Source organism: Centroberyx affinis, unplaced genomic scaffold (genome assembly GCF_046629955.1).
Source record: "Centroberyx affinis isolate AG114_WGS23_722 - 3 ecotype Tasmania unplaced genomic scaffold, CSIRO-AGI_Caff_v1 ptg004599l_1, whole genome shotgun sequence".
NCBI lineage: Eukaryota > Metazoa > Chordata > Actinopteri > Beryciformes > Berycidae > Centroberyx > Centroberyx affinis.
In genome coordinates, this window is record NW_027282213.1 from 571,363 (window position 1) to 594,135 (window position 22,773).

At 43.0% G+C, this 22,773-nt stretch overlaps 1 protein-coding gene across 1 annotated transcript in view; it reads right to left on the minus strand.

The window, feature by feature from the left end:
- Window positions 1-22,773, minus strand: part of itga7 (integrin, alpha 7) — a 31,281-nt gene extending 8,508 nt beyond the window's left edge. Inside the window, exons 1-14 of the mRNA XM_071544528.1 lie at window positions 22,577-22,773; window positions 9,071-9,198; window positions 8,580-8,659; window positions 7,997-8,252; window positions 6,911-7,042; window positions 6,037-6,144; window positions 3,305-3,512; window positions 2,606-2,802; window positions 2,174-2,262; window positions 1,866-1,993; window positions 1,585-1,680; window positions 1,355-1,416; window positions 877-1,046; window positions 545-694 (exon numbers count right to left, since the gene is read on the minus strand). Coding sequence (XP_071400629.1) covers window positions 545-694; window positions 877-1,046; window positions 1,355-1,416; window positions 1,585-1,680; window positions 1,866-1,993; window positions 2,174-2,262; window positions 2,606-2,802; window positions 3,305-3,512; window positions 6,037-6,144; window positions 6,911-7,042; window positions 7,997-8,252; window positions 8,580-8,659; window positions 9,071-9,198; window positions 22,577-22,773 — 2,001 coding nt within the window. The remainder of the gene's footprint in view (window positions 1-544; window positions 695-876; window positions 1,047-1,354; window positions 1,417-1,584; window positions 1,681-1,865; window positions 1,994-2,173; window positions 2,263-2,605; window positions 2,803-3,304; window positions 3,513-6,036; window positions 6,145-6,910; window positions 7,043-7,996; window positions 8,253-8,579; window positions 8,660-9,070; window positions 9,199-22,576) is intronic.

The window sequence follows — 22,773 nt, forward strand, 5'->3', positions numbered from 1 at the left end:
ATCTGTAGTTTGGTAGGTCCTGCAATTTTCTGATATTTTAATTAATAATAACTTTGAACTCTTCAATGCTAGTATGCTTTAAAGGGAGAAATAACTGTAGTATAAAGGGGCAGAAACAATGGGATGCAGAAGGCTCCAAACAGGAGATTGACTCAAAAAGTCTGGACTAATAGGGTTTTATTAAGATCCTATATATGCAAAGGGACACACCTTTAGTTTTGTTTTCCTAGCAGCACTGTATTTATCAGAGGTTACATGGTGCAATACTGCAAACAGGCAAGATTTACACCAGTTTAAATCACTGAATTTCAACCAAAATCTCATCTCTGTGCTTTATTTGTTGCCATCTGTTGCCATATTTTTAGCTTTAACTAGCCTTGACAAGCCCAAAATACCCCCACTCAAAAAAAAAATACACCTGTTGATGGAAGTGTTACATTAAAGCTCGACTTTATTATATAATTCTCCGGGTACAACTAGATCAACACATCAAATTCATCCCTTCCATGAAATACCTATCTTCTGGTTCCCTCTTGTTACTGACCTCAGAGTGCAGTGTATTGGAGGGGGAAACACTCAGTACAGGCGCCAGCTTCTCCAACCTCTTGGCACCTGAGTGTCTGCGGGGCGGCACAGGCTTGATAGTATGGGTTATCGCCAGTGAGATGGGACGCAGTTTGTCACGGATGTTTTCCTGTATTGAGAGATTATAACGCAGATTAAACTAGAACATAAAACTGGCGTTGAATAGTCAAACAAAAACCAAGCAATTTCAGCAATGTTCAGTATGTACAAACTAATCAAAACATTTTTCAGTGTCATCATTTCTTATCACAACATCATATCAAAACCACAGAGTGATAATGTGTGGCTGACCTGGAGCTGGAAGACAGCGCTGGTGCACACAGGATGACGCTGGCCATGCAGCTCCACCTCTTCTCTCTGAGTATACTCCGGCTCCAGCGAACTACGACCCAGGAAGTTAACGCGGTGCGGGAGGCCCAACTTCCTGCGCTCAGTGTCAGCTTCAAAGTGTACCACTAGGGCTTGAGGGGAGGAAAGGGGGGGTGGGCAGAAAGAGAGAGAGAGAGAGAGAGAGAGAGAGAGAGATAGAAAATAGAGAAATGTCAGGACACACACAGAGAGCATTTAAAGAGCTCACCAGGGGCAGCACATATTCCTCCTCCCCATCTAAGGGAATACAGTATTGCACAGCTGTGATTTTATCATAATAAAGTCTAATGTTACCCCACAGATAAGATTACCTTATATAAATAGAAATGACTCCTATTGCTGAGGGGGTGTTGTTAACCCCCATGGAAGAAATGGTTGTGAAAACAGAGGTGCGACTTACTGATGTGTGGTGAATAGTGTTCTGGGTGGGCTGTGAAGGTGAAGCAGGCCTTGACCTCCACGCTAAAAAAGTGAGACAGAGAATGAATGACAGACTTGTGTACAATATGATACAGTATTTTGAGAAAATGGTGGACAAAAGTACATTAGCAGCATGTTTGCTAAATGATTCGACAGTTTGTTAATCTTAATTTGTATATCTGGGCTGTTTGTCACATTGTAAGTTCTTACCATACTCCATCTCTGCCCATGCAGTTGTGCTGCTCCAGATCAATGTACTGAGGATCAATAGATATTTCTCTGATCACGTGGATGACTGGACGAGACCTTGGAGACATACAGAAATAAGGATGCATGATTTATGATAGTGCTCATATTTCACTATTTGGCATGTTTCCTTGGTTTTACCTGCAATAAAAACTGGATTTGGGTCTGACAAGGCTAGAACTCCATGTTGTTATCCAAATACATTTGAGGATCTCACATAGGTCTTTAAATAAATATAATCTCACCTGAAGAGAACCACTGAATCGTTAAGAGAGCCCACTGCCAGGTCTGGGTACTGGTTCTTATCAATATCCAGACCACCTGAGATGGAGTAGCCGAAACGCTTCACATCAAAGTCACGACCATCCAGCACCTGACGAGGAGAAGAATGCTGGTCAAACTCTGTATCACATTGGTCAGCTGTTAGATATGTACATTCATTCATTCATTTATTCAGACATATATTCCTTTTCCTTCCTTCCTTTATTCATCCCTACTTCCTTTTCCTTCATTCCTTCCTTCAGTCTTTCACACTATGTACAGTATAACTCACCTGAGCAGGCTTTGTTTCAATTCCAGCATCTGAGCCTCTGTAGATGAAAACTTTGCCATCTCCATCAAAAGGTGCTCCCACAGCAATATCTGAACAGATACAACAGATTGATATACAGTTTTAGCTATGCATTGTAAGAACCAAACAGCCTATTCAATGCTGTTAGATCCAAACATCTCCATAAAGCATAAGCTACAGCCTGATAAGGATGAGTGAGAAATGCTGTGTTGAAAGTGAATTTTCATCAACTTATTAGTTGCACTATTACCATGTTGAAACTATTATATTACATAATATAAAACAAAGTCATGAGAAGTTTAATAGAATCCAGCCCCTCCTGTTTCCCCTGTTAAGTGAATCTGAGCTGAAGTCACTGACAGAATCTGTCTTTTTATACTGATTACTGTATAGAGGGAATAATATTCCTCTCACCTCCGTATCCATCTTGGTCCAGATCCCCTATGTTGCTGACCGTCATCCCAAACATGGAGTCATACGTCCCGTTGAGGCGGATGGGGCGAGCCTGGTCGTCCCAGTGACCGAAGGGGTTCAGGTACACGTACACAGCCCCGCCAATCTCTGCCTTACGGTCAAAGAAATTAGGAGCTCCCACAATCAGGTCTGTCCAGCTAGAGGAGGGGCAAAGGTAGAGATGGAGTGAGAGAGAGGGAGAGAGAGAGAGAGTGCGCAGAATAGAATAGAATAGAATGAGGCAAAAGTGACAGGTGACAGGGCTCATATAAGGTGTTTATGAATGCAAATGGAGAGGTATCTCTATATCCTTTTCTATATTTCTATCATCTTATTTAAGAATAGAGCAGGACTTCATTGTCTTTTTGCAAACTCTTCATTACACAAACCTTTAATCGCTGAATGAGCCAAGATTCTCCAAGCCAAAATGGCGTCTGGTCCCTCACATTATGTTTTTTGAGTATGTATGTTTTTAAATGTAATAATATGTTTTCATGCACAAGTCTGAGAGGGATGACATAAAGTTTTTAAGTGGGTCTTGGGAAAAGGTTTAAGAACCCCTGCTCCATAGTGCTTATCATCTACACACACACACACACACACACACACACTGTTTTATGATGATCGTCCAGACAGATTTCTCATCCAACGTTTCCTTACCCGTCCCTGTTGAGGTCGGTGGTGGCCACTGAGTACCCGAAGGAGGACGCCAGCTCCTCCCCCCAAATGATGTGCTGCGGCACCAGCCGGTACACGTTGTCCTTCCGCAGCAGCACCACCGCCCCCGTGTGGTTGGCCCGCGGCGCGCCCGCCACGAAGGTCAGCTCCCCGAGGCTCATTATCCCCATGGCCGAGTCCACAGAGAATCCTGCGGCAGCAAGGGAAGAAAGAGCGAGGGAGAGAGGGCGAGGAGGAGGAAGGGTCAGGGGTTAGTATTGACCATGGGGCTCAGAGGCTCATCTCCTCTCAGTGTTGCATGTTCTGCTCATCTTCTTACTAATGAAATGTGTGCTTTAAGTGACTATTGATTTTATGCCAAACTCATGATGGGTGTAAATGTCTTCGGTGCTATGTTTGCTAAGCCAGGAGGTGGGAGAGTGGTTCTGTGTCCATGGGTACGAGCAGAAAGGCTGTTTGTGACGTTAAGAGGTGGAGATGTATTGGGCTTTGCCTAATGTCTCAAGAGATTCATGGTGCCACTGCAACCTATCAGTCGCCTCTGGTGAAGGCAACATGTAAACATAGTGGATGGACATGAATCAGATTTATAGCCTAAAGCAATTCCACCCTCTTTGTGTATGTGTATGTGTATGCGCGCATTGCAGAGGTGTGTGTGTGTGTGTGTGTGTGTGTGTGTGTGTATCTAAGGGAATGTGAGGATGTGCTTGAATATAAATCAGAGTGGAGGAGTGGAGAGGTGGAAGGGGGAGGGGCACATGTGTTTGCCTCATGACAGTATGGTGATGAAATAATCTTATCAAGGTGTGAAAAATAGCACATTGTACCAAACATTTCACATAGAGGAATCAAAACAGAATCAACAACATGCAAATGCTGCACTAGCTCAACATGCAAGGAGGAGGGGGGTAAAGAGGGGGATAATCTATCAGGACATGGGGGACGTCTGTTAGTCCTGAGTAAACATGCAGGAGGAAGATTTTGGAAGACAAACAGCGAGCAGCTCCAGGGTGGCAGGTGTGGAATGCAACAGTCTGCATCTCAGCTCCTGTAAAAACCAACGGACGGAGACAAGGTGCTACTTTTTCCACACAGGGTGGATTTTAACACACCGCCTTGCTACAGGGTCATCTCTGTAAAACTAAATGGGGAATGGAAGCTTTATCCTGCAAAGGTCTTTAAAGGGGATGGGGGCCCAGCATCGGTCTTTCAAATGTGGGACCAACTGTAATCTTAATAGATTGTTTTGTAGTGGCTTTGTTTTTTGACACTTGCACAACCTAAAGCCAATGCAAAAGTTGAAAATCCTAACTCTTGTATTGACCTGGGGCAACTGAAGTTAAGTGTGACTTACAGTAACTATATATAAGAAATTACAATGGTATATTTTCTCACTTTTCTTTCCTCTTTTTGACAAACATTGTGTGCATTAATTGTAAAATGTAGCAATGCCTTTGTAGTGGTTGGATCCACTGGGACTTGGCATATAGCCTCCAGAAAAAAAAGAGTTTATGGATAGGATTTGAGTGGACTTTGGTGGAGGAGCTCTGTGTAAGAAGGTATGTTTGCTTTTATTCTGACACTGCTAAAGAAATTGGCATCCTAAAATTCACTTTATCTAACATAAAAAAAAAAAAGTGGTTCAGAGATTTAATGACAATTCATTAAAATATAGCTACCACTCTCTGTCATTTAGTAAGCGTGCATATGTGTGGCATATTATTTGGTTAGGATCGATGGAGGCATGCGAGTTATAATTGAAGGCTTAAAGGTCATGTGGGAATTAGTGCTGTGAAGGGGACAGCGCATTATGATGAGTATGAGGTAAGTAGGTTTGGTGGTATGTGAATAGAGAGATTTATAGTAGATCCACACACTTAATGGAAAGGACTAATTGGCCCCACAAAAACATTACTGGTTAGTATTCATTAGACCATAAACGGCCATGAGCTATCTGTTTAATGATATAGAACGAGAAAGAACATCAACTCAGTTCTCAAATAGATCCTATAAAGTGGGCAAGTCTATCTATCTATTTTATCACTAGACAGCCTACAGAAATCACCCATAGATTAGTGTCAAAGCATCTCAGCGCTCTTTCTTCAAAACGAGAGACAACACAAAAGTTAGCACTGTCTTCCTCATTCAATGAAAAATCTTTCTGATAAACCTTTTATTGTTAGTTAGATGCATTTAGTCAGCAAATCGGTCTAGTAAAACGATGGGGAGCCCATTCAGAAAACCTGTGAAACCACCACCGAGGTGCCCTGGACAGCTTCGTACGGGCTAGACACACACATGCAGACTGATAGACTGGCTAAACAGAGACGACAGACAAGAGAGATCTACAGACAGAACAGACACACACCCTGCTGCTACTCAAAGAGACAACCATCGTCTTGCCAGTGTCAAATCCCCAGTTAGTTAGCGGATTTAGCCAACAAATAATAAAAAAAAAGCAAAATTCTAAATCAAATAAAAACGTATTATTATGAATTTACTTGAAACTGAGGACAGATTTGGGTGGCTGTCTCTTGATAACAGTGAAGGTGAAAAAGTCCTACACTCTACACAGATTGTACACACACTAAAGATCTATACAGACACCAGGTGGAATTAGCACAAAGAATTAAGACGAAGACGGAGAGGAGGGTGAGACTATTGCCACTACAAGCCCGGTCCGGTTAAAACAACCACACCTCACGCCTACAAACCTAAGTAGCTATTATGAGCTACATCCTCAAACGGTGTAGGCCGGTTGGAGGGCTCCAGAGTTTTGTACAGCAGTGCATCTTCAACGGGGCTAGCCATGAACAAGAGCCCTATATGGCCCCAGACAGGAGAGGAAAGACAGAGAGAAAGAAGGAGAAGTGCAGGGGGAGTGAAGGGGTGGTGGAATGGTGAGGGAGAGAGAGTGAGAAGAGAGAAAAGGGGGGAGAGGGAGGTGCAGGTGAGAAGGGCTGTGATTGATTGGTGATTTGTCATTGGGAGCGGCTCAGCGTTTTTTTTTCTCCTTCAAAACCTGGTGGAAAGGCAACATTTCAGACTCAGACTGTACCCAGAACTCCTTTCACTGCCTGCTCAACAGATATGTTTTCCTTTTCTTTTTTTAGAGGAGGGTGGTGGATGGAATGGAGATAACGTCAGTGTTGTTGGATTAATTTTTTGGTAAATATTTGCCTTGTTCACTCAATAAGGGAGAGGAGCAATATTTAGCAAGCACACTGACACTTTATGGCATCATATCCACATCCTAGTCATGTTCAGTCAGTCCTCAGGCCAGAATGAACATTTTTGACATTCATTCATATGGGAAAGTATTCAAAAAATTGAGGTGGAGGCATATTCAGGGTATGGTGAGTCACACACAGACAGGATCTGCCAGAAACAAGCCCCAAAGGATGATGGGAACACCAAAACAGAAAGTTTTCCCTCAACCAGTCAGAGCCAGTTTGTAAGTTGGTGCTTGGGTTCGGCAGCCATGTTGGGGGTATTTTGGGTACAGCCTGAGATATGATGTCGCCCTTCACTGGCCCTCTCTTTCTCTCCTGTGCACCGGCAGCAGTGAGCAGGGAGGGCGGATCCTACCCAGGTAACTGTGGTAGGGCAGAGGGATCAGCTGGGCATTAAGTTGTTTCTGATCTGCCACCTCGTAGGGCCCGTCGTCATAGAAACCAAGATCAAGAAGAGTCTGGTTTAGCAGCTGGACGCGCATCTCACCTAGAATGGAAATAGGTGAGGGCACAGCAAAGTGGACAACCATTTACACGCTCTCACACACAGCAGACATATAGATTCAGGCAGAGACACGCTCATAGCCTCTCTCACACACACACACACATACACACACACACACACACACACACACACACACACACACACACACCACAAGCATAGCCACACATATTAACCATCTAAATGCACGTACACATACTGTACATGTGATGCACACACTGAGAATATAGTCTTAAAAAAAACAGCATGCAACAAAATCAGATCACTCAACAGTATTTACAGGACAAACGATACATTAAAATCTACAGGGCAAAATGCAGAATCATTACAATTTCAAATGTAATGCAATGTAAATTGTGACATAAGACTACATTATACAGTAAAGTGAAATATTGATCCTTTGTGTCAGACCATGACAATACTACATCAGCCCAGTAACAACATACTGCACCAGATCAATCTCAGCGCTTTCTTTGATTAACCAACCGCCATTGATCTGCATGGATGCTGTGTCCAATCAGTAGATTGGCTTATAAATCAGTTAGATATTCCGTATCCCATGATAGAAACTCAATGAAAGGGACAGTGAATTAGCTCTACTACTGTTTTCAATGGACAGTATGAGGATCAGCTTTCTTCCCTACAGCTCACATCAGAGTTAGCTGTGAGAGAATTACTTGTAAAAAGTTTTTGGATTCCATGCCAACTGTAGAAAATAATTACATGAAAAATTAAACATTATAGTTCATTCAGAGAAAAAAAAAGATTCATTTTTGAACATCTACTGATACATGCATTAAGACCATAGTCCTAGATTAAGAAAATCTCTCCAGTGAAAGCAACTTTTTAGTCTTGGACTAATTTTAATAATCCATGAAACTGTCCCTTGCAGCTCAGACTCTATGATCCAGCCTTCTACAGCTCAACCAGCCACCTTACCTTTCCAGTTGTATGTGCCTGGAGCCCCAAACAGGATGAAGTTGTTGTCTGGGGTAAAACTGACAGAGAGGCCCTGCTGGCAGAAGCCAAACTGCTCGTGTCCCTGCGGCCGGCCCTCACAGAACTTCCACTCCCCTCCGTCCAGGTCATCTCGCTCTGTCAGGTCCTCACTCAGGACGTAGCAGCGCCCGATGGGGTCGCGCGTCTCTGAGGGCTGAGTTACACGTTGCCTAAGCTCATACAGGTGAGCGCAGGTCTGGTGAGGGATGGATGGGAAATGGCATAGTTATTATTTATTATTTAACTATTTACAATGCTATTGTTGAAATAAGACATTTATTTTTGATCATCCAATCTTGTTCTCATCCTTATTGCCACATAAAGACACTTGCACTGAAAGTTAAGCTTACAACTTTCAATCATAATCACAATACAACTTTATAGTTCAACCAAAGCTGAAAAATTGTCTTCTGTCTCAATGAAACATTGGGTGAGCAGCAAATCAAAGCCTTGATTTTCAGACAGGACACCTAGCTTCCAGCACTGTTGCATGTACATGATGTGGTCTTTACTCTTTACTTACCACAACCTTCCCTCCAATCCCCTGGCTCTTGACAGTAACTCCCAACCACTGGTTGTCTTTGCTCTCTCTGTCCAGGCTCACTGAGGGAAAACACAAAAGGAAGTGCTGATTATGATGGTTTCCATATTGTAAAGCAATCAGGATCTGGGCTACTGTAAAGGAAACAGTGGGGAATTAACCTAGTCAAGTTCAAAAGAGGATTCACTCTTCTCTAATACAATGCAATTTACCAAATATAATAGTAAGTAAAATGTAATGACAATTGGAAGCAATTGCATATATTGAGGCATAATGGCGTCCTTTCACTCACATAATTTTGCATCCCCCATTGCATTAATAAAAGCTTATTCTAATGTGAAAGAATAGAATATGGCTGCCATGGAATAGTCAGAGATGGGAGATGATGAGTGAAAGCCAAAGAAAATCTCAGAGGTAGATTAAAGAAAATGGCAGTGCATTCAGTGTAAGTGATCAGAATAATGCAAACTCACCCTCTCCATCGATATCCACCCTTTCACAGTCGTACTCCTCTGGGGTGATTGGACACCTGAACAGGGCCCCTGGTCGACTGCCCTGCATCTGGCCCTGCCCTGCAGCCTGCGGCGCCCCCACCAGGATCCTAGAAGAACATCATTAACACTTAATTGTAATATCTGGTGTCCAAGACTAAATATTGAGGTTGCAGGATTAATTCTGGTGGGTCCATGCATGATGAAAACTGTGTTAGATATTCATTTTCCTGGGTCTGAAGACAAGAAACTAAATTTCTCATTTGAGTCTCAGGCTGAAAACATTTAAGAACCCTAGCTATACAGGGGAAGTCTGTGTTGATATAACACTAAGGAGTAAAATGAACACAACTCTAGTTGCAGTGGTAAAAAACTATTGAAGAACTTTGTACAATATCAGTGGATCACAACAACATTACAACAAATCAGAGTATAGAAAAATCATGTGAGTGAGAGATGTGAAGCCAACTGCACATGACCTGCTGTTGCTGGGGGCACGGCCATTGTACATCACCTGCTCTCTAGTTATTTTGAATGTGACTGTTGGCACGTTTTGCAAAATAACAATCTTGACCTTGAACTGTGGCTCAAAAAAATCACTTAAAAAGCTGAAACCACTGAAAATAAACCATGTTGTCACTTTAGAAATGTTTTCAAAACAGCCCTATAGAACGTATGTGTAGCTACTTTGCACTTAGACATTGTATCTATCACTGGTTATCCTGTTGTCACTATAAACTTTTCTCTCCATATCTTTAGTATCAAGGGCAGGAAAGTTTTATTCTCAGTGAGGTAGGTGCTGATATTTTGGGGGCGGTGGCGCTGCCCTCTGCCTTATTAGGAGTGGCTCATTCAGGCCAGGAGGCTATTTAAAAACCCAACGTTGAGCCACATTCCACCCAACGCTGTCAGCCATGGCATATGCATGGAAGCGAGACACAGGGAAACAGACAGAGAGGAGCAAGGATAGGAGAGTAAAAGATGAAAAGAAAAGATGAAAGGAGGAGAGAGAGTGAGAGAGAGAGAATTAAAACTTACAGCAACCCTAAGTTGGATGCAACAACAATAGCTGTTGTGTATACCTGCTGCTTACGTATAGTTGTTACAGTAAAGTTACCAAGGAATCTGTGCTACAAAGTTAATTAAAAAGTTAAGTATTAACTCAAGCAAATGTGTGGCTAGGTTATGTGAATGCCTTGTTATATGCAACACACCTAAATTAGAGCTCTCTCTATGGCTGGGAAGCATTTTGGCTATAAATATGGTCCAGCAAGCTGATAGCACTGGATGGGCCAGGCAGAGAAAAACAGACAGATAGAGAAGTGGAGGTCTGAGTGGTCATATAGACTGAGCGCCCAGCAGCCATAACAAGGCTGTTGGTTGCAGAGCGTCCACAGCACTAACTCACTTTTTGTGCTGGGTAATTCAGTTTTGTTTATGTGTTTTGTTCCTCTTGAGCACATGTTTGTTGGCCTTACTGTGTTCTTTGCAATTTTTTGAGCACTCAAAATGTATCCAGGTAAAATGTATGTGTCTCCCTTTCCTCTACTGATGAACAGCAGAGTCCTAAGAGTTATCTGCATCACACTACAGGCGACAGCAGGCAGGTACTGCGTGACACAATACTGTCATATTTACAGCTGTTTAGATAGCACATATCTGGATGTTCCACATATACCACAGATAGATACTGGAGCAATACACAGTTTGTTAATCTACACAGTTACAGATTTTTAAGAAAAGGTGCACATTGGAAGAACATGCAGCTGTTGCTATCCTATCCACTTAGCTTTGCTTTGCAATGCATTCTATGATTCAAGATGAGAAAGCAACCATGGAGAAATGGTGGTTTGAGGTTTAGGAGGTGAGAAAGAGGAGCAGTAGACAGAGCAGATCAGACAGCTGTACATCCAGACACCTCTGCTGCTGTACGCCGGTTTCAACAAAACAGCCACAAACCCTCATCCCACCGCCCTAAGAAAAACCCCTCCGTCCCCAACTTCACCCCAATCACAGACACACACACACACAAAAACTAGAACCTATACCACCCAGAGCGCCAGTCAGACGGTTATAGCGGCTTCCTCTGCAACCTCCTGGCCTCGTCGCTCCATCCTTCCATGCGTACCACTTCTCTTCAAGTGCAGCCGTGCGTGCCTCAAGAATGACTCCCCTCACCTTAATGAGTGAGACTCTCCACCCAGCCAAAGCATGACATCTGACATGAACTGACTGTATCGTATCACTGGTGGTCCACATTACCCATTACCCTGCCAGACAATGTCAGGCTAACGCTAACACGGGCAAACTAAAAGGATCTGGCTAAAATAAACAACTTCTCACTAAAAAGCCTGATAAAATCTGAACCCTCTTGCAGCGCAGCATTCCAGGAGGCTCTGGTTTATGTTAAGGAGTTAAGGTGAGACCTCCCTCTCCCCCATGTGTGTCGATACACAGGCAGGTGCTAGGGTGTGAGGGTGGGAGGTCTGTTAAGCTGTTAAGTTATACCATTGGTAAACGCAGAAGAGAGGGGAGCTTTAATGAATGGCCCCAAACCTGTTTGTCTAACCAGTGAAGACATAATATTCAGTCAGCCGTACACGCTTGTCAGATTTAAATGATTTGTCAGTGAGATAACACCTCATAAGGTCCAAGATGTCTTACATCCAGGAATGAAACCAAACTCTGCACAATCTCCATTAAGTCCTATACAATTCATCACTAAGGAGATTTTTCACACTAGCACACATGGGAAAATGCTCGACAGTGGCTATAAAATTTGTATTAATTTCACTTGACATACAATTTAAATACAGGACCTGTATAAGGCAATGGCCGACACTCATGAATAGATTTTTGCAGGTTATGTTCATGTTATTTCACATAAACTGCAGATACAGTGTTTGAGTTAGCGGGTTAGAGTTTCATAACACCAGCCAGCGAGCCAGGCGCACATATCCTCAGCTGCACCCTCTGTCTCTTAAATCCCAAATCTGACACACATAAAAGGTCATGGCCGAGCAATGATTTCATTTGCTTACCCAGTTCTTTGCTCACTTCATTGTTCAGGACTGAGTCAGAGGTACTAACATCATCCACACTGAGCTATCTCCGTTCCCAAACTCATTTTTCAGTAAGCCCACATTTGACATGGACTAAGAGTAGTGTGTGTGTGTGTGTGTGTGTGTGTATGTATGTGTGGGTGAGTGTGTGTGTGGTTGCCCCTCCACCCCCAGTCTGAAGAAGATATCTTGGTGTTGAGTGTGAAGGTGACGGAGTCTGGTGGAATGCCCACATGAACCCAGACGCCTTAGAGCCAGCACCAGCATGAGGGGGGGGGGCTGTGCGTGTTTGTGAGAAGAAGAGGGGGGGAAAGTGTGTGTGTGTGTGTGTGTGTGTGTGTGTATGATTGTGTGATTATGTGTTTATGTGTGCACTTGTGTGTCTGTATGTGTGCTGTCATGTAACCCTGATGAAAGCTCTCTGTCCTAAAGCGTTGTTTTTTTCTGTGCCCATAAAGAACATCCACTGGCCTCCAAAAGTGGCTGAATTTGTTCTTTCTAGCTTTTTCTGGTTCATGCACCTTGGTTTTAAGGTGAGCATGTATGTGTGTGTGCTTGGTTGCATGATTGAATAGTCCAAGATATACATTATACTCCAGTATAACAGTTGTCAGCGGCTCTAAACTAAACAATTACATTACAAATCTCCTGCAACTTATAATAGGGCCTTTGCTTATTTGATGCTAATTTATTACCATTGACTGAAAGGAGGATTCTTATCAAGGTCATCTGCCATTGAAACATAACATCCTCCACTGTCACCCCCAAATCATCCCTTTTCCTTCCTAGCTGACCTCACAAACACAACACACACACACACACACACACACACACACACACACACACGCAGGACCTTCATTACTCTCTTGCCACTACCCTGATTCCCATGTGTTCACTGAGGAGAGTGTGTGCAGTGACCCCAACACTCATTCTCTCCAGGATCCTGTCCTCCCCTCCCCCATCTAAACCCTGTACACACAACCCAGTCCTCCTTCACTCCTCCCCCACTCTCAGGACTCACACCCCTGATCGCAGCCTCCCATACAAGCAATGACAGGAAGAATAGACAACAATGTTTCCATCACATTGAGGAAATGCATTCATCACTCATGTGACAGTATTCAGGCCAGAACTCTTTTTCAGCATTGATATTTTTTCAAAACATCAAAGAAACAGAACAGAGAGAAAGAAGAAAGACAAGTGAATTGAAACTGTGGTACACACTATGTCCACCTCAGCTCACTGAGTGGTTGACTTTCTAACAATTTGACTTAATCTTGTAATTCTCAGGCTGGGATCAGTTGCCAGCCACATCCTCCTGGTATCTTAGGTTACCTCTTTTTAAATGACTTATGGGTCATGTGAGGCATAATTGGTTTATCACCCTAGTTTGCATGGCACATACACACACATGCACACATCACAAACATTCACATTTTGGTGATTTTCATGTTTTAACTTCAGTATCACATGCTATTCTACAGGTTGCGAAAATTCTACAACCCTTGGGTTTATGTAACCTTTTCTAAACAAACTCAAAAATGCATTGTCATCAAGCTGAAGACAAGGCTGTTTTTCTTAGTTCCTCCAAAGTTGACATCTTGGAGATACAAGGTGTTCACCTGACAGCAGCAATATGAATGCATGTAAACACACACACATACAACACGAAAACCTCTGCAGAAGCTTATCTTGTCAGTCCTAGATAATTTAAAGTCATGGTTTTGTTTGGAAAGGCACAATGCATAATCAGGAAAATCTGATTAATCACAGAGGCACTTGGGAGAAAAAAAAATGCGGTGTGAGAGAAAAGACAGCGAGAAGCACTTCAGAGGCAAATGAGCAGCCACAGAAGCTGCCTTTACATCAAATAGTGAATGAACACAAAGTGACTATACATCAGCCACCCTGTCCACTTAAGGGGACACAAACCTTTTTACACTTTTAATATTAGTGTGGAAATCCATTAAAAGGGCAACTGAAACTTTTTAACAGTGCATACCCCCTCAAACCCAACCCCTCCCTGGAATGTTCCAGGCGTGGGCAAAATAGTAGTTGAATAAATCCTCATGGTGTTGCTCTTCCTGGAGTTTCTGGAGACAACGATTGTGAAATATTAAATCAAGTGCACCCTAACCATTTCCAATATATGAAACCTGTCTCCCTTGTTTCATAGACATTTAATTTATTGTTTTATTAGCCCTCCCTCCTAATCCATTATCTCACATCCAATAACATCTGTCCATTCAAGAATAATGTGTCGCTGCTGCTCAGTAGACAGCGGCTCTACCGGATCAGCATGGGGGCCAGGGGTCTTTAGGCCTTCTGTTGTTATCCTGAGGCAAGACTATGACCTCTGACCTGGACACACACACACACAAACATACACACACACACACACACACACATACACACACACATGCACACACACACACATACACACACACACACACACACACACACACACACAATGACAAACGTGTATGCAGGCATGCAGACGTGAACACGATTAACACAGGCATGAATGTACATATGGACATTGACACACACACACACACACACACACACACACACACACACACACACACGTATGCATACACACCAGACAACAGAAGGCTGTGCAACAACTGTGTAAACCATGGATCAACACACTGGCTGCAGACATCAGCCTGGTCAACCTCCATGTCGTCTGCTACAGTCTATAAAATGGAGCTAAAGGGCCTCCGCTGACAGGTTTTCAGAAAATGACGCTTTCGCACCTGACTCTTTTTCTCTCCAGTTTTACTGACGAGAGAACGACAGCTGAGAATGAGATGACCGGGCCGTGAATCATCAAGTTCTTTTATTCCAGCATCTCAACTGGAATGCCCTCCCTCTCTCTCTCTCTCTCTCTCTCTCTCTCTCTCTCTCTCTCTCTCTCTCTCTCTCTCTCTCTCCCTCTCTCTGGGGTTGGACAACGCACACTAAACAGAAAGAGAGACAGAAACAGCTGCCACTCTATGTGAAAACCCCTTTGGGATGTGGTGGTTCACAGCCCACAGATGTGAATCAACTTCCTACTTTCACGATTTGCTCAAGGACAGCATGAGGTCAGTTCAATATGAGTTTAGAAACAAAAAAGAAATTTAGCAAAGACTCACTTGGAACTTCAGGTAGGCCTATATTGTAGGGAGAAAATGCTTCCTATGTACAACTGTAATAGAAGACAATGGTAACCCCATCCCTACTGCACATGCATCTTTTACAACCTCTAAGCTCACCACCTGCCCCGCCACTGATCAATAAGTGAATGGCCATTTCCAGGCATAAATGGGGTAATGATTGGCCCTCAGGTCCAAAGTGTAAAGAGAACACAACCCCTATACCACATCCCTCCTCTGTTTCTCTCTCTTCACTCCTTTCTTCTCTACCCACCGTCTGTCTGTCTGTCTGTCTGTCTATCTATCTATCTATCTATCTATCTATCTATCTATCTAGGGTTTTATAGGTTATTCCACAAAAGCAGAGCTGCACTGCATCAAAATAGAAGCAGTATACCCTTTCATTGGGGAAAGTTTGCTCTTTAACATGCCTAGCTGTACCAGCCTTAATTGCTCTATCTGTACCCTCTTCACACACACACAAATACCAAGAAAGAGAAAGAAAGAGAGAGAGAGAGAGAGAGACAGAGAGAGACAGAGAGAGACAGGGAGAGAGAGAGGAGATGCAGAGAAGCAGCAACAGACAAAGATAGGGTGAAAAGAGAACAAGTGAGAGTCAGAAATATATAGAGAAAAAGAGACAGAGAAAACAGAGGGAGAAACAAAGACAAAGAGAGAGACAGAGAGAGAGAGAGAGAGAGAGAGAGAGAGAGAGACTTCCATTAATTACCCACCTAATTGCAGAATAAAGATTGAAGCGGGTGGCTCCTGACTGCTTCTTTACCATTCTAATCATATCGGTCCCTGCGGCTTTCTCTCCACATCAGTGACCAGGTTTTTCCCAGGAGGCCTTCCCTGCTGTGGGATGAAAACCTGGTGTCTCCAGACTCAACTAACAGGAATTTAGAAGAAAAGCAGCCATATTTACAGAGAGCCTTTATGGGTTCTTGGTAATTTCATTTCATGTCCATTTGTACGGTTACTTGAAGTGGAAAAAAAGAAAAACTCCAACACTGGCGTTACAATATCGTGAATAATCTTTCCCTGATGAAGGTGTGTTTAGCAGAAACATGATGGAAATTTAACTATTCAAAAATGGCCTAGCCAGCGAATAAAGGTCTTTCAATATTTTGTCACAAAGATTTGCCTTGGTACCTTTCTTGAATATAATACAAAGCCTTCAGGAAACAGGAGAGATATCTTCTCCAGCCTCACAGCAGAGAATCATCTATTTACCCCGGCACAAGCTTCGTACCTCAGGTGAAACCTGCACTAAGCTGGTTATGTCAAGCTGAGACAGATTCTCAGCATTGTCCAGGCTAACACTGCCATTCACCATCAGTTCAATTAAACCCCACCTGACATACTAACAATGATGAGACAGGCTAGGATCCATAGGCCTATTCATCCTATAACTCTTTTTGTGAAATGATACTGGCTTGTACAAGATAAGCCAATGACAATGACAATGCAAATGGAATCTGTATAAAGAATAAAAAGGTTCAGGTAATGAGACTGTTTTCATTAGAGAGCTGTCCTGCAAAATCAATCAGCCAATCTCTTCTTAAAAAAACAAACAAAAAGCCTCCACATCCCCTGTAATTTCCTGTTCCTGCCCGCTATTCATGGCAACTGTCCGATCTCAGGTCAGTATCAGTTCCCACTGCGGCTGCCATCAGACGATTGATTAAACTGCGTCTTCATCAGAATACACCCAAGTGCGTCGGGACGCACACACACACACACACACAAACGTGCACACACACACACACACACATCAAAGGGGAGGCCTGTCATGATTTATTCATCTCTGCAGCCCCCCCACCCCCACACCCTCTACCCCCACCCCCACATACAGGCCATACCTCATTCATCGTCGACTGCACGAGTCAACTTGAGCTAATGCTTCAGCAGCTTTTCATCAGATGACTGAGAAGACATAACTCCTCAATGTATTTGTCTAATGAGGGAGCCAGACATGAATCACAACACCAGTGACAAAGCTCCAGTTTTTAGACAATACAACAAGACTACAGAAATGTTGACAACAGATATTTAGTAGGGCTGGATGACCTTAGCACTTTATCTAAAATGATTTGCCAACTATCTCAGAAGTGCAGCTGCAGAATCAGCTCCTATTCCTCCTCCTACGCTGCCAAACCTGGGCATGATTTCTGCAGATCTTAGTTGTATGTTTCCCCCTGACTCTGCAGATTGTCCCTCTCCCCCCAGTGAGCACGTGGTCCGCAGAGTAATATTCCTGAAAGCTCGCTGCCAGGCAGGGCCGCTTCCCACCGAGCTTTTATCCAGACAGGCAGGCCAATGGAGGAGCTGTGAGTGAATGCTAAATAGACAGAGAATAAGTGGGAGGTAGTAAAGAGCAGTAACATGGAGACTTGTTGTGGAATCTGTGTGTGCAAACGTGTGTGTGTGCGTGCGTGTGAGAGTGTGTGTGTGTGTCACACAGTAAAGCACATGCCACCTACCCCTTGCTCTTTCTGATCTCTCATATATAAATAAGCGCTGCACTAGGCTGAGCTCCTACATTTACGAGGCTTTCACATGAATGGCTACTGGGAGATTCAGTAACAAGACTTACTGTGGGACAGACTAAAAGGGAGAGAGCAGGAGAAAAATAATGAATTGAATTAGGGAGGGAAGAGGGGAAGGTTCATTGTCAACTCTTAAGCCGGGGCTCAAAAAGCTGCTTTTATTTGGCCATTTTAATGCAAATCAGCCCCCAGAAATTCTTCATTGTGTTTCCAGTGTGTGAAGGAGTTATGCTGTGCCTCATTTACACACATTTATAAGTGTTATACAAAGGCAGCTGCACTGTAAGGTGCAGAGGGTATTTTTCTGGACTCATGAAAGCAAAACAAAAAGTGTTCTTGTTTTTACAATTTAACTGCAAGAATGTAAGTCATTCACTAGCAAAGATTTAATACAAACAAATGCATGATACCTCCAAAGAATAAAAGTGAAGCATTCCTGACTTTCTTGAACATTTCTGATTTCTCACGCAAATTCTGAAACCTATTGGCTGTCATCCAAAACACACTGCCACACTTACAGCTTCACTCCTGGCTTTTAGAGCTGTGTTAATCAAGCCTCTAGTTCAATGAGGGGATTTGTTCAGCTCCAGAAGGCACTGCTTTCGAATCTCAGTCAGCCAGCGGAACCAAACTCCAGGCTAGATGTCTAGGCTTATATACCTGTGGCTCCACTGGCAGTGAGATTGAGCATTCCTCCTCAGAATGGAACCAAAGCAGATCCACTGGATGTAAACATGAACCTCACAGCAACCTGAGACTCTACTTTCCCTGGCTATGGCAGCAATGCAACACAGCAAACTCTAGTTCTATTGACATCAACAGCCCGACAGTCTGATGAATAACAGTCTAACAATGTTGTCAAAATCTCAGTAAAGCACCTGTTGTGTGGGTATGTTGCACTCAAACCTAATAGTGACAGCGTTATGGGTTTTTTTAATGTATTCATTTGTACACATGGCAATTGCAGGTTGCCATGAATCAATGCTTTAATAAACCTAACAAACTAAGAAGGGACAATAATCATTGGAGCAGAATAAAGAGGTACAATAGATGTCTTCCAAGGCCAGATAGAGATGTTCCTGCAAAAAGCGATAATAGATGATTTGTGACCCACATTAGAGAGGCAAAGCACTGACTTCCCCCACTCTTGTCAAAGCACTCTAAAACACCGCCTCAATGAGAAAACAGCCTGATATTAAATCATGAGACAGAGACCAATATAAACTAATGACATGTCATTCTAAAGCTAGCTGCTTTCCAGGGTACATGGGTATGTTAGGTATAGTATGATTTGCATACCTCTGGCAATGAGCTAAACATTTATATATGCTGCACGCTGCATGCTATTTTATGCTGTCATGAGTCTGTCTTTAGTATGGCGATGTACATTATAAGCTTAAAGTATGTAGCCCACTCTCACTCTGTCTAGTTACTACAGGAAGTCTCTTTGGGTATGTGATAATGCTGTGCAGAGCTAGACACTGTATAAGTCCCCATCATGCACCTACCCAGCATTTATCCCTGCATTAGCACTATAGTGGCCCCTATTTTTCAAATACTCTTAAAATGTATCATAGGATTTGTTTATTTTCTTTAGCTGGAGTAGACTCAGGCGTATTTTACTGTTATGTCTTTTTGGTAGATTTACCACATCATAAAAGTATGCAGTAGCTGTAGTCAGGGAGATTGACAGTAGAGAGGTTAAACACAGAGGGCTTCCTTTCTTCACCAGGCAGTGAACTATTAGCAGAAACGCTTCTCATGACAGTATAAATAGCAGAGGCACACATAACCCCAGAAGAGCAGACTCAAATACCCCTCATCTTGTCCTCTATCTTTCCCAGCAGTAGAAGAAGCCAGTCCAGCTTTTGCTTTAGGACAGTGACAACCAAGAAAGACAAAAAACTTGCTTTTACCTATTGCTTTTATGTAAGTCTGGGATGCCAGATCTTGGCTCCTATCCCCCTTCACGTGTGACATACTTTCACTTCCTCCTGACACCTCACTGACCAGGATTTCCTTACGGCACGTCAGTCAATATGAGCTAGTGGTGCTACATGAGCTGAAGGGGAGGGGAGCGGGCAGGGGAGCAGACTCGTGCCTTGACCTTTGCTGCCATACTGAAAATGAGCTGCGGGGGGGTTGGAGCAGTCATGATGATAAGCCCAGCCTGAGAGATAAGAGCGGGCAGGCAGACATTCATATTTCCATAAGCATGCCAGCTGCATCTGAAGCTGAATTTCTATGTCCTGACATGGTGCCTCTGAAACCACATGTGTCTCTGTTGCTCTAGGACTGAACCTTCTTTCTATGCTTTCCACAAGCTGTACCTCTTATTGTCCCTCTAAAAACAGAGGTGAAACTCTAAATGGGTTACAGCATGACTAAGCTGATCTCTATTAGCACTGAAACCGTATGGGTTGCATGACACAATTATGAGTAAGCACAGAACAGAGCATCAAAGCAGCAATATCATGTTCACCGTTGAATCAGGTGGCAAAAGACACAATAAGTGCAACACAAAATGACCAAAGGCTACAGTAACCCAAACCTTATTAATACAAAGAGAAAATGAGTCAATAGCATCTAATTACAATAGGTTTCAGGCAAATCATTTTGAGACCCTTTATTAGTAGAGCCATCATAAGGAGAGATAGCACGTTTGAAACCAAACTCCCAAATATGAACTGCAATAATAGAGGGAGTGTACTATCAAGCAAGCTTAATGGAAATGTGTGATTCAGACAGTAAAGACTTACTGAAACTGCAGTGAGATCACCTCCAATGTTGTGAGATCCTTCTACCGTAGTAATGAAATCATCAAGAAGAAATCCTACGTCTGCTGCCACAGCGTACTGGCAACAGCATTATTCATGCCACTCTCTTCCAGTAGATGCATCACATCAGCCCATCAGGTCAGACCTATTTTATTGATTGTCTCCTGGTAGCTAAGTCCACTAATGTATGTATGTATCTGTGACTGCATGGTAACTACACAACTAATGTGACACTTTGCATTTTTTTTCCTTACCCAAATTCATGATTCTGCCACCATCTTAAAGACTAACAAAATGCAAGAAGGGCAGGGGGAGTTGACCGGGTGCTCACCTTAAAAAAGTTCATTTTCTCAGGAGAGGAATATGCCCTCTTGTGAATCACTAAATGAGTCCCGGCAGTGGGTGATACAATACTGTAAGCTCATAGTCACGTAGTTTTTAAAATAAGATGCAGGAATGCTATTGGACAGCATGTAGGTAATAGGTTTCAGAGGGGTGACAGGCTTACCCGCTCTGACTGTCTGTCTGTCTCTCTGACTGCTGATGTCATTCCCCTGGTCTTACCAGGCGACAGGATGACTCCAGCCTGGGTAAACTGAGGAGCCGACGGTTAAATATGGAGCTCCTTAACAGGGACCTGTAGTAAATTAATTCAGTCTCTTATTTGAAAACATCCTTGCCAGTGGAGAGAGGCTAAAACTAGTTTTGCAAATTAGATTCTTATGCATTACAGTTGTGTCATATTTGTTATATTCCCGCATCATATTTATGTCTATTGTATTTATGTAGCCATTTCAAAACTCACCACTGTTGCACTTTTGCTGCACCCTTAAAAGGAATTGTTTAGAAACTCCTGCAGTAGTAATTCAGGACAAGGATACCTTGTCTATTACTGTACAAACTGAATTCTGGACAAAATTTGCACAGGAAAATGTACTGTAACAGTTACTCAGGCATGAGGATAAGAAAGAAAAAACTCTTTAAACAAAAGACAAACAGCAAAACAGTTCTTACTGGCACCTCATCAGATGAAATATCTGCATTTCTTGATAAATAACAGCAAAGTATTTTTTTTAAACAAACAAACACAATTCCCTTCAGTATAAATTACAATGCTCCAGGAGAGGTAAATTAAGGCTACCTCTCATTTACCTCCATGCAGTAAACATTTCCAAAGATTTACAAGCGGACCTGAGTTGTTATCATTTATTCATGCTCTCTAGAGGATGGGAACCGGGCTTATGACTGTTCTAGGCACACCGAAAGACATGCCAGAACAACTGTTGGCAAACTGCAGATCAGAGAACACGGTCACATACCCAAACACATAACTTACACAAGAAAATAAACCCGCTCATATACACACAGGCCTCCAGGATGATACAAACACCAACACACTTAGTATCCCTGCTCTCTCACAGCTACAGATTTAGAGCATAAGACCTTAACTGCTCCAGCAAAACTACTGTAAAACCCTTTTTTTCCCTTCCTCAGATATAGTAGCCTACCTGCTGATTCAGCAAGCCTACTCTCAGCCACTCTTTGCATCTCCACTTACTGTAAATCACGGGCTATTAACTGAGCTCAGGCCGCCCTCGCTGTACATGCAGCACATAAACATAATGAAACTACTGCGTCCAGTTCAGTGCTCTAGAATTATGAGCGGGTTAATGGTATCAATGAGTGAGCAAATCCAATAATTCAGCATAGAAATGCTGGCTGTAGAAACCACACAACTCAAATGGTGGTTTCAGCTTTTGAACGTCCTCAAAAATTATTGGTATATATTGGTGTATAAATTCATGGTATATAGAACATTTAGTATCAGGAGCAGGTGCACTATCTAAAACATAAGCTATCACACATGTGTTTGAACTCAATAATAAGCAGGTTGCCCAAAAAGTAAACACACACATACACATATACAGGACACACAGTGTTGTAGTCATCCACTCACCAGCTCTGAGGCTCTGGGGTAAGCTGTTGGTGAAGTGCTAGAGAGAAACCAAAAAAGGTGCCATGGTCTCCCAACTTATGCAGCGTGTGAGTAGTATCCAGGTTAAACCCGCAGGCCGGGCTTAAAAGAGTCAACACGGCCCAGAGAGAGACACACCAACGCCGGGAACAAGGTGAGAGGGAGACGGGGGCTGCCAT